This window comes from Bombina bombina, chromosome 1 (assembly GCF_027579735.1).
Source record: "Bombina bombina isolate aBomBom1 chromosome 1, aBomBom1.pri, whole genome shotgun sequence".
Taxonomy (NCBI): Eukaryota; Metazoa; Chordata; class Amphibia; order Anura; family Bombinatoridae; genus Bombina; species Bombina bombina.
In genome coordinates, this window is record NC_069499.1 from 85807379 (window position 1) to 85819713 (window position 12335).

At 40.8% G+C, this 12335-nt stretch overlaps 1 protein-coding gene across 1 annotated transcript in view; it reads right to left on the reverse strand.

Annotated features, from left to right (window-relative positions):
- AK7 (adenylate kinase 7) overlaps window positions 1–12335 on the reverse strand; it is a 177037-nt gene that overhangs the window by 80709 nt on the left and 83993 nt on the right. Inside the window, exons 14-15 of the mRNA XM_053697496.1 lie at window positions 7414–7482; window positions 2021–2218 (exon numbers count right to left, since the gene is read on the reverse strand). Coding sequence (XP_053553471.1) covers window positions 2021–2218; window positions 7414–7482 — 267 coding nt within the window. The remainder of the gene's footprint in view (window positions 1–2020; window positions 2219–7413; window positions 7483–12335) is intronic.

Genomic DNA, 12335 nt, shown 5'->3' on the forward strand with positions numbered 1-12335 from the left:
AACACACTCCGGTGCTATTTTAAAATAACAAACTTTTGATTGAAGATATAAAACTAAGTATAATCACCATAGTCCTCTCACACATCCTATCTAGTCGTTGGGTGCAAGAGAATGACTGGGAGTGACGTAGAGGGGAGGAGCTATATGCAGCTCTGCTGGGTGAATCCTCTTGCACTTCCTGTTGGGGAGGAGTAATATCCCAGAAGTAATGATGACCCGTGGACTGATCACACTTAACAGAAGAAATAAAGTTAACACTTTCAGTCCTGACCGAAGGGTCTGTCACAATGTGTTTCCACCGTTTCCTCTGCTCCCTCGACTGATTGCCAAAATCAAACAGGAGAGAGCATCGGTGATCTTGACAGCGCCTGCGTGGCCATGCAGGACCTGGTATGCAGACCTGGTGGACATGTCATCCTTTCCACCTTGGCCTCTGCCTCTGAGACAAGACCTTCTACTACAAGGTTCTTTCAATCATCCAAATCTAATTTCTCTGAGACTGACTGCCTGGAGATTGAACACTTGATTTTATCAAGGCGTGGCTTCTCCGAGTCAGTCATTGATACCTTAATACAGGCACGAAAGCCTGTCACCAGGAAAATCTACCATAAGATATGGCGTAAATATCTTTATTGGTGTGAATCCAAGAGTTACTCATGGAGTAAGGTTAGGATTCCTAGGATATTGTCCTTTCTCCAAGAGGGTTTGGATAAAGGATTATCAGCTAGTTCTTTAAAGGGACAGATTTCTGCTCTGTCTATCCTTTTGCACAACCGTCTGACAGAGGTTCCAGACGTCCAGGCATTTTGTCAGGCTTTGGTAAGAATTAAGCCTGTGTTTAAACCGGTTGCTCCTCCATGGAGCTTAAACTTGGTTCTTAAGGTTCTTCAAGGAGTTCCGTTTGAACCCCTTCATTCCATTGATATCAAACTTTTATCTTGGAAAGTTCCTCGGCTCGTAGAGTCTCTGAGTTATCATCTTTACAATGTGATTCTCCTTATCTGATTTTCCATACAGATAAAGTAGTTCTGCGTACAAAACCTGGGTTTTTACCTAAAGGTAGTTTCCAACAAGAATATCAATCAAGAGATTGTTGTTCCATCATTGTGTCCTAATCCTTCTTCAAAGAAGGAACGTCTTTTACATAATTTGGACATAGTCCGTGCTTTAAAGATTTACTTACAAGCGACTAAAGATTTTTGTCAAACATCTTCCCTGTTTGTTGTTTACTCTGGACAGAGGAGAGGTCAAAAGGCTTCGGCAACCTCTCTTTTTGGCTTCGGAACGCAATACGCTTAGCCTATGAGACTGCTGGACAGCAGCCCCCTGAAAGGATTACAGCTTATTCTACTAGAGCTGTGGCTTCTACCTGGGCCTTTAAAAATGAGGCTTCTGTTGAACAGATTTGCAAAGCGGCGACTTGGTCTTCGCTTCATACCTTTTCAAAATTTTACAAATTTGATACTTTTGCTTCTTCGGAGGCTATTTTTGGGAGACAGGTTCTACAGGCAGTGGTCCCTTCCGTTTAAGTACCTGCCTTGTCCCTCCCTTCATCCGTGTACTTTAGCTTTGGTATTGGTATCCCACAAGTAATGGATGATCCGTGGACTGGATACACCTAACAAGAGAAAACATAATTTATGCTTACCTGATAAATTTATTTCTCTTGTGGTGTATCCAGTCCACGGCCCGCCCTGTCCTTTTTAAGGCAGGTCTAAATTTTAAACTACAGTCACCACTGCACCCTATGGTTTCTCCTTTCTCGGCTAGTTTCGGTCGAATGACTGGATATGGCAGTTAGGGGAGGAGCTATATAGCAGCTCTGCTGTGGGTGATCCTCTTGCAACTTCCTGTTGGGAAGGAGAATATCCCACAAGTAATGGATGATCCGTGGACTGGATACACCACAAGAGAAATAAATTTATCAGGTAAGCATAAATTATGTTTTTATGGGCTAGAAGCTGAATCTTTATTGTTTGGATATATAGCTAACTCATAGAACTATCTCACATTTATTTACCTATGTGGTATGGATGGATTTCAGCTTCATCAAAATAGTTGAGAACAGTTTCATCTTCAGTGTTTAAGTCGCGGAACTGGATTAGAGCTTTCAGGAAACGTTCTTGAGTATAGTGTGTGTTCTCAACAACACTCTCGGGAAGATTAATCACTCGATTTTTAAGAAATTCATCCGAGGCGTCCAGAGAAAAAACAAATTCTGTAAACATACATTTTAACAGCAAAATAGATTTTGTTGAGTCATGGTGTAACAATCCCAGAAACTTAAAAACTATAACCAGTCACAGATAACGGTTACATACAGTAAACCTACACATGAGCCCTTTTTACTGTCATTACAGTCATTTTTATTTTTCAGGAGAACTTTTCTCATTATTATTTTAGTAAAAAAAAACAATATTATACTTAATATGTGCCAGTCCTGTTTTCTGATCACAATCCAAATTTTTTATGCTTAACTACACATTTTAAATTTTTCCACAATTAAAAAATTGATAAACACTCAGGCAACACTTTTGCACTTAATTACAAGTACCCCCCCAAAAAATTTCAATTATAACTTTTGTTTTGCGCAAAAGCACACTGATGTGACCCCCCCTGCTATATTCAATGATGTTAGGAAGCAACGGTCATCAAATAGATACATACACACTGTACACTATGCTGATAATACACAAACACACTGCACACTATACTGATAATACACAAACGTACTGCACACTATGCTGATAATACACAAACACACTGCACACTATACTGATAATACACAAACGTACTGCACACTATACTGATAATACACAAACACACTGCACACTATACTGATAATATACAAACATACTGCACACTATACTGATAACACACAAACACACTGCACACTATACTGATAATACACAAACACACTATACTGATAATGCACAAACAAGAGAACCTGCAGTCACGATTTATCAAGCAGCGGTCATTTGACCTACTCTCTTTTTCCACCTCTTTGCTAGAAAATTTCAAACTGCCTGATCTGGGGAGATTGACAGCTCCTGCCCACGCGTGATTGGCTGTGCGTGGGGGAAAAAAGTTTGTGTGCAATGTTAAATTACGGCAGTGGATTGCTGTCCACCAGAGCAGAGCTGGCGCAGATAGCGAAAAATATGTCCGCCCCTGTCCGCCCTTGATTGATAAATCGAGCCTATAATAGCTATTGTTATTCAACTCGATGATGTTTAGTTTATTGACCTTGAAAGGGTTAAACAATGTGAGATTGTTATTTTAGTAACCCATTTATAACTATAACTAACTGGCCTCAGCAGAGGAGATAAGATAAAAAAGTGGATTATAAACCTAGAGAAATGTAGGATTCAACATGGTAGTATTCATTGTTTTACAGAGACTAAAACATTACTCCAACTTCTTTAATATTTAAACAACTCATATAAGGTACATCTAGAATTGGCATCCACAGAATTTTTTCCAGGGGGTGGGGGGGAATAAAGTTAAATATGCTCAGATAATAAACCAAGGTTTGAAAATTATCCAAAAATGCTCCTAGTCCTAGTTTACTAGTACACTATATGCTAAACTTTAATACAGTTTACACTGTTTTTTTGGAGTGTAATAAAATTAATGTCCTTATTCAGACACCTAACTTATAAATGAAAAAAGATGAAGCATATACAGTAGTGTTATTTATTATTTAGTGCTTTGTTTATTTAATTTGTATTGACATTATACTCTGTCCTATAAATCTAACACTTCTATAGGGTAGCATTGCTGGGGGATAGCATTGCGGGTTTAGATAGCAGTATTGTAACATCATCTGTTCACATCTCTTAAGTGAACATTTATAAGTGAGGCACTAACAATTGGGCAAAATAATTATACAAGGATTAGACAAGTGAAAGGCAAGTTCTGTTGTAATACTGGGTTTTAGCCACTGTTTCCCTCTTTTATAACAATGCTCATCTTTTTTTCTACCTCTTGTCTCTATAACAAACTACTTTATTCAATTACTCCTTCCCCCTCACCACCTGCACTGTTCATTGGCCCATCTCTCTTAACCTCACCTTACTTTTGTATTCACGAACGTAACACATTCCTAAACACTCTCTGTCTGCCCCTTGCACCTCATCCCAAAAACAGCATCAAGAACAGTCTCATTACTGCACATCTGCATCTCATCTCATGTAACTTTCCCTCTTGCTCATACTAGCTGTTGGTGACATCTCCCCTAACCCTGGTCCCCTACAACTTCCTAGCCTTGCACATCCATGTGTGCCTTTCAATAGACTTCAAAAACAAAACTTTGGTAACCTGAATCTCATTCCTCTTGCATCTAAAGCCACCGCCCCCTTCACTTGTGCACTCTGGAACTCTCACTCTGTTTGCAACAAGCTCACTTCTTTCCATGAACTCTTTATCTTCCACTCCCTCAACCTTCTGGCTCTCACTGAAACCTGTCTCTCTGCTTCAGACACAGCATCCACTGCTGCACTGTCACATGGGAGCCTCCACTTCAGCCACACTCCTAGGTCTGGTAATAGACAAGGAGGTGGTGTTGGTATTTTACTTTCCTCTCATTGCACCTTTCAACAAATACATCCTTTCTCTTCCCTCACATTTTCTTCATTTGAAGCACACATGATTCGCTTATTCTTTCCCCTCTCTATACGTGTTTCGGTCATATACCGCCCCCCTGGCTCCTCAACTAAATTTCTAGATTACGTTACTATAAAGCCCTTGGGTAAGTCTGCCTGTGAGCGGACAAAATGCTTAGGGTAAGAAGAGTTTACGGTTGATACATGTGTAGACGTTTTATTCAGCTTAGAGGATCATCCGGTAATCAAGGTACTTTGGAAGTACGGTCTTTCGCTGCTGGTCGACACAAAGGGGACAAGCTTCAAGACAAGGCCCTTATCCGGACAGGACTTTTAAAGGATCAATTTCTGTTTTTATTCTGTAAGTGCAATTGTATTGTGTCTTTGTCTATTTGATTAGACAATACTGTGAGTCGCAAGTGTTGTGTTTCTTTTCTTTTAATCACTTTGCTGCTGGCTACCTTATTTCCTTTCCTCAAACACCCCTGTCCTCATTCTTGGCGACTTCAACATCCCTCTTGACAATCCCACGGCATCCTCTGCAAAACAACTTCTGCATATCACTTCCACTTTTGTCCTTTTACAATGGACTGACTCTCCCACTCACAAAGATGGTCACTCCCTTGATCGATGCATCTCAAATTTCACAAACTCCCCTTTTCCTCTTTCTGACCATTGTTTCCTAACTTGTAACATCACATCCCTCCCTACAACTCTCCCTCCTTCTACCCCTCACACCAAACTTCACAGAAGCATTAAATCACTAGATCAGCAACAGCTCACTAGCTCTCTCGAACCTCTCCTCCTTTTCCTGCCCTGACCAATCTATCTGCCACTATAACTCCACCCTTACATCGGTTCTTGACAATCTAGCCCCACATACCATAGCTCAGAAACCACACTCTCATCATCAGCCCTGACATACTTCTCTGAACTCCTACTATTCTGCCCATAATCTTTATAAGCAACATTACTTCTCTACTCTTTATCTCTACTCTTTCCTCAAACCCAAAACGTCTGTTCTCCACGTTCAATACCCTTCTCCGCCCACCCCACCTCCTAATTCAACTTCTCTCTCAGCTCAAGGTTTTGCCAGCCACCTCAATAACAAAATTGACTCCATCAGAAATGAAAATAGTTCTCAACATACTACGAATCTCCCACCCCCTCAAAAGCTCACAATTATCCAAAACCCAAATAGCCATAGATTTGGCTCTTTTGCCCCTGTTACAGAGGAAGATGTTTCTGCCCTTATACTGTCCTCTCACCTCACTAACCCCCCACCCCATCCCCTAACAGCTACTCCCCTCCCTCTCTTCTACCCTTACCTCTATACTCACACACATCTTCAACCTCTCCCTCAGGACTGGTATATTTCCCTCATCTCTAAAACATGCACTGGTCACACCTATCCTCAAAAAACCTTCTCTCGATTCAACCCCCTTCCAACTCCCGCCCTATCTCCCTACTCCCTCTTGCTTCTTCAAAAGCTAGTATATACACGTCTTTCCCATTTCCTTACATTAAACACCCTCCTTGACTCACTGCAATCTGGATTTCTCCCATCACTGCACAGAGACAGCAATTGTTAAGGTTACCAACAACCTACTTACAGCAAAATCCAAAGGCCACTTCTCTCTGCTTATCCTCCTTGATCTGTCTGCAGCCTTTGCTGACCACCCTCTTTTGCTCCAAACCCTCCAATCCTTTGGCATTTGCAACACAGCTCTCTGGTGGTTCCCTTCCTATCTATCTAACGTACCTTTAGTGTAGCCTTCTCTGGGACATCCTCTGCCCTGTTACCACTTTCTGTTGGGGTACCGCAAGGCTCTGTCCTATGTCCCCTTCTCTTTTTAATCTACACGTCATCATTAGGTTCCTTAATAAAGTCCCATGGGTTTCAATATCATTTGTATGCCGATGACACCCAAATCTACCTCTCTGCACCAGACCTATCTCCTTCCTTGCTAACCCGTGTCACTGTCTTTCTCATATCTCATCTTGGATGTCTTTTTACTACCTTAAGCTAAATCTCTCCAAAATTGAGCTCCTTATTTTTCCCCCTACATCCAAAATCTCCACCCCCCATTTATCTATAACTGTTGATAACTCTCTATCATTACCACTACTCCGAATGTTCGATGTCTTGGGGTCACACTTGACTCAGATATTTCTTTCACTCCTCACATTCAGTCCTTGGCTAAAGCCTGTCGCTTCCACCTTAAAAATATCTCTAAAATTAGACATTTCCCTACACAAGACACAACTAAGATTTTAATCCACTCTCTCATCCTTTCCCGCCTTGACTATTGCAATTCCATCCTCTCTGGTCCCCCTAGCTGCCGCATAGCTCCTTTACAATCCATAATGAATGCCTCTGCCAGGTTCATCTTCCTTACAGATCGCTCTTCATCTGCTGCGCCTCTCTGCCAATCCCTTCACTGTCTTCCTCTTGCCTCCAGGATTAAACACAAAATTATCACTCTGACATGCAAAGCCATCAACTGCACTGCTCCCCCCCTACATCATTGCCCACTGCTCCCTTGTATTATTTTCAGGCAAATATTTGCTTTGAATAACTAATTATGTCTACTTTAATGATCAATGTACTTACTCCTTTATTATTTTCAAAATAATTGCTATCTATTTAACTCAAATTATACATCTTTCATTGTTTTTCTCTAATGCAGTCCTGGAGTGAGTCTCCGGTTTAGAATGAATAAAGTACATTATAATTTTCTCTGAAATAAGAAGAATATAAAGTATGACTATATTTATGCATAGGTAGTAAAAACACTCAAAAGCAAACCTGGGGTGATGGTCTTATCAAAATGGGGTATTTTGCCTCTGCTTTCTTCCTCTTCTTCCTCCCCTTCCACTGGAAAAAAAAAACAACACAAATTTTCTCATTATTTAATATAGTATTTAACCCTTTCAATGTGCATGATGAGCCGTTGTGTGCAGAAAGAACTGCATTCGTCATGAACGCGGATTAACAATTCAATGCTGTTTTTGGTGATCCTCGGCACGCCAGGCAGATAATCGTTGTAGTATAGTGAAGAGTGCTTCAAAGCCTTAATAGGAGTGCTGGGGGTGTCACCCTAAACATGTTTGGTGATGTCACAGTGTGGGGAATCCTAAACATGTCTGTTAGTGAAAGGAACTAGGTGGGAAGGAGGTTGTTTAAAAGGACATGAAACCCAAATTTTTTCTTTTATGATTTAGAAAGAGCATGCAATTTTAAACAACTTTCTAATTTACTTCTATTATCTAATTTGCTTCATTTCCTTGATATCCTTTGCTGAAAATCATATTTAGATATGCTCAGTAGCTTCTGATTGGTGGCTGCATAAAGATGCCTCATGTGATTGGCTCACCCATGTGCATTGCTATTTCTTCAACAATGGATATCTAAATAATTAAGCAAATTAGATAATATAAGTAAATTGGAATGTTATTTAAAATTGTATTCTCTACCTGAATCATGAAAGAAAAAAATGGGTTTAGTGTCCCTTTAAACCTCTCCATCTCAACTGTCTTAGTAGCCACAGACCTCCAAGATCATTTATTTGAAACAGAATCACCTGCTAATTTTAAATCACACACATGGCATTTTACTAGGGAGGGAGTCTTTATAAAACATCTGCAATGTTTAGAGACCCACAAAAGTTCATGTTATTGTGAAAAACTCTCTCTCTTAAATAAATTTCAATTTTGTATGAATGGGCCCCTCTTTCACATTTGGCTACCCTTGATGACAATTTAGTAAGGTGATCACAGTAGCAACAGTAGTCACCATATATTGGATAGATAGATATTTATATTTTTGTTAAAATTGTATTTTATGTTTTACATTTGTCATAGCAGTATTCTGACATTTCAAGAAATATAAAATAATAATTGTATATTGTGTGAGTATTTTCCATCTAGTGCTACTTTGCGTACTGCATACTCTGCTATTGTGATTCCTCATTTACAGCTACCTCCATGCTCTTGGAGATGGAGTCTTAACCCCTACTGGATCTGCACCACCTTTTAAATTTCAATATTGTGAACCTGCTGATCCTGCGGGAAAAAACCCATGTAGTTTGTGTTGGTTACTCACTAAACTATGAGTTATGAGAAAAATGTTTAAAAAAAACAATAAAAAAAAACAAACACAAAATTGGCATAGTACAGGGATGTGAAAAAGGCATTGCATTAAAGGGGTTAAAGAGAAGACAAAATAAAAGTTTCATTATTCACGCGGTGTGTATGTTATATATTGTTGCAAATGTCGCTTCCATTAAGTGCTCGAGACACATGCACGCTTCTAAGCCTACTTACAGTCGTATACAAAAAGTTGGGCACTTCTGATCAAATAACATTTTTCTCTTGTTAAGTGTATCCAGTCCACGGATCATCCATTACTTGTGGGATATTCTCCTTCCCAACAGGAAGTTGCAAGAGGATCACCCACAGCAGAGCTGCTATATAGCTCCTCCCCTAACTGTCATACCCAGTCATTCTCTTGCAAGCCTCAACCAAGATGGAGGTCGTAAGAGGAGTGTGGTGTTTTATACTTAGTTTATTCTTCAATCAAAAGTTTGTTATTTTTAAATGGTGCCGGAGTGTACTGTTTATCTCAGGCAGTATTTAGAAGAAGAATCTGCCCGCGTTTTCTATGATCTTAGCAGAAGTAACTAAGATCCATGGCTGTTCTCACATATTCTGAGGAGTGAGGTAACTTCAGAGAGGGAATGGCGTGCAGGTTTTCCTGCAATAAGGTATGTGCAGTTAATATTTTTCTAGGGATGGAATTTGCTAGAAAATGCTGCTGATACCGAACTAATGTAATGCAGTGATAGCGACTGGTATCAGGCTTATTAATAGAGATACATACTCTTATAAAAATGTAATATAAAACGTTTGCTGGCATGTTTAATCGTTTTTATATGTATTTGGTGATAAAACTTATTGGGGCCTAGTTTTTTTCCACATGGCTGGCTTGAATTTTGCCTAGAAACAGTTTCCTTAGGCTTTCCACTGTTGCAATATGAGTGGGAAGGGCCTATTTTAGTGCTTTTCTGAGCAGATAAAATTACTGACACAGACATCCAGCTTCTTTCTGCATGATCCAGGACATCTCTGGAGGGCTCAAAAGGCTTCAAAGTCGTTTTTGAGGGAGGTAAAAAGCCACAGTAGAGCTGTGGCAGTTGTTGTGACTGTTTGAAAAGAAAACAAAAAAAAAAAACAAAAAAAAAAACAAAAACGTTTTTGTCTTTTATTATTCATTTTTGGGTATTAAGGGGTTAATCATCCATTTGCAAGTGGGTGCAATGCTCTGCTAACTTGTTACATACACTGTAAAAATTTCGTCAGTGTAACTGCCTTTTTTCACTGTTATTTCAAATTTTGACAAAAGTTGTGTTTCTTAAAGGTGCAGTAGCGTTTTTTATATTGCTTGTAAACTTGTTTAAAGTGTTTTCCAAGCTTGCTAGTCTCATTGCTAGTCTGTTTAAACATGTCTGACACAGAGGAAACTACTTGTTCATTATGTTTGAAAGCCATGGTGGAGCCCCATAGGAGAATGTGTACTAAATGTATTGATTTCACCTTAAACAGTAAAGATCAGTCTTTAACTATAAAAGAAATATCACCAGAAGATTCTGACGAGGGGGAAGTTATGCCGACTAACTCTCCCCACGTGTCAGACCCTTCGCCTCCCGCTCAGGGGATGCACGCTAATATGGCGCCAATTACATCAGGGACGCCCATAGCGATTAGCTTGCAGGACATGGCTGCAATCATGAATAATACCCTGTCAGAGGTATTATCCAGGTTGACTGAATTAAGAGGCAAGCGCGATTGCTCTGGGGTTAGGAGAAATACAAAGCGCGCAGATGCTGTAAGGGCCATGTCTGATACTGCGTCACAATATGCAGATCATGAGCACGGAGAGCTTCAGTCTGTGGGTGACATCTCTGATTCGGGGAAACCTGATTCAGAGATTTCTAATTTTAAATTTAAGCTTGAGAACCTCCGTGTGTTGCTTGGGGAGGTATTAGCTGCTCTGAATGACTGTAACACAGTTGCAGTACCAGAGAAATTGTGTAGGCTGGATAAATACTATGCGGTACCGGTGTGTACTGATGTTTTTCCTATACCTAAAAGGCTTACAGAAATTATTAGCAAGGAGTGGTATAGACCGGGTATGCCTTTTTCCCCACCTCCTATATTTAGAAAAATGTTTCCAATAGACGCCACTACACAGGACTTATGGCAGACGGTCTCTAAGGTGGAGGGAGCAGTTTCTACTTTAGCAAAGCGTACTACTATCCCGGTTGAGGACAGTTGTGCTTTTTCAGATCCAATGGATAAAAAATTGGAGGGTTACCTTAAGAAAATGTTTATTCAACAAGGTTTTATTTTACAGCCCCTTGCATGCATTGCACCTGTCACGGCCGCGGCGGCATTCTGGTTTGAGGCCCTGGAAGAGGCCATCCATACAGCTCCATTGACTGAAATTATTGACAAGCTTAGAACACTTAAGCTAGCTAACTCATTTGTTTCTGATGCCATTGTTCATTTGACTAAACTAACGGCTAAGAATTCCGGATTCGCCATCCAAGCGCGTAGGGCGCTATGGCTTAAATCCTGGTCAGCTGACGTGACTTCGAAGTCTAAATTACTCAACATTCCTTTCAAGGGGCAGACCTTATTCGGGCCTGGTTTGAAGGAAATTATTGCTGACATTACTGGAGGTAAGGGTCACACCCTTCCTCAGGACAGGGCCAAAGCAAAGGCCAAACAGTCTAATTTTCGTGCCTTTCGAAATTTCAAGGCAGGTGCAGCATCAACTTCCTCCGCTTCAAAACAAGAGGGAACTTTTGCTCAATCTAAGCAGGCCTGGAAACCTAACCAGTCCTGGAACAAAGGCAAGCAGGCCAGAAAGCCTGCTGCTGCCTCTAAGACAGCATGAAGCAACGGCCCCCCTATCCGGCGACGGATCTAGTAGGGGGCAGACTTTCTCTCTTCGCCCAGGCATGGGCAAGAGATGTTCAGGATCCCTGGGCGTTGGAGATCATATCTCAGGGATATCTTCTGGACTTCAAAGCTTCCCCTCCACAAGGGAGATTTCATCTTTCAAAGCTATCTGCAAATCAGATAAAGAAAGAGGCATTCCTACGCTGTGTGCAAGACCTCCTAGTTATGGGAGTGATCCATCCAGTTCCGCGGACGGAGCAAGGACAGGGTTTTTATTCAAATCTGTTTGTGGTTCCCAAAAAAGAGGGAACCTTCAGACCAATTTTGGATCTAAAGATCTTAAACAAATTCCTCAGAGTTCCATCTTTCAAAATGGAAACTATTCGGACCATCCTACCCATGATCCAAGAAGGTCAGTACATGACCACAGTGGACTTAAAGGATGCCTACCTTCACATACCGATTCACAAAGATCATCATCGGTTTCTAAGGTTTGCCTTTCTAGACAGGCATTACCAATTTGTAGCTCTTCCCTTCGGGTTGGCTACAGCCCCGATAATCTTTACAAAGGTTCTGGGCTCACTTCTGGCGGTTCTAAGACCGCGAGGCATAGCGATGGCTCCGTATCTAGACGACATCCTGATACAGGCGTCAAGCTTTCAAGTTGCCAAGTCTCATACAGAGATAGTTCTGGCATTTCTGAGGTCGCACGGGTGGAAAGTGAACGAGGAAAAGAGTTCTCTATCCCCACTCACAAGAGTCTCC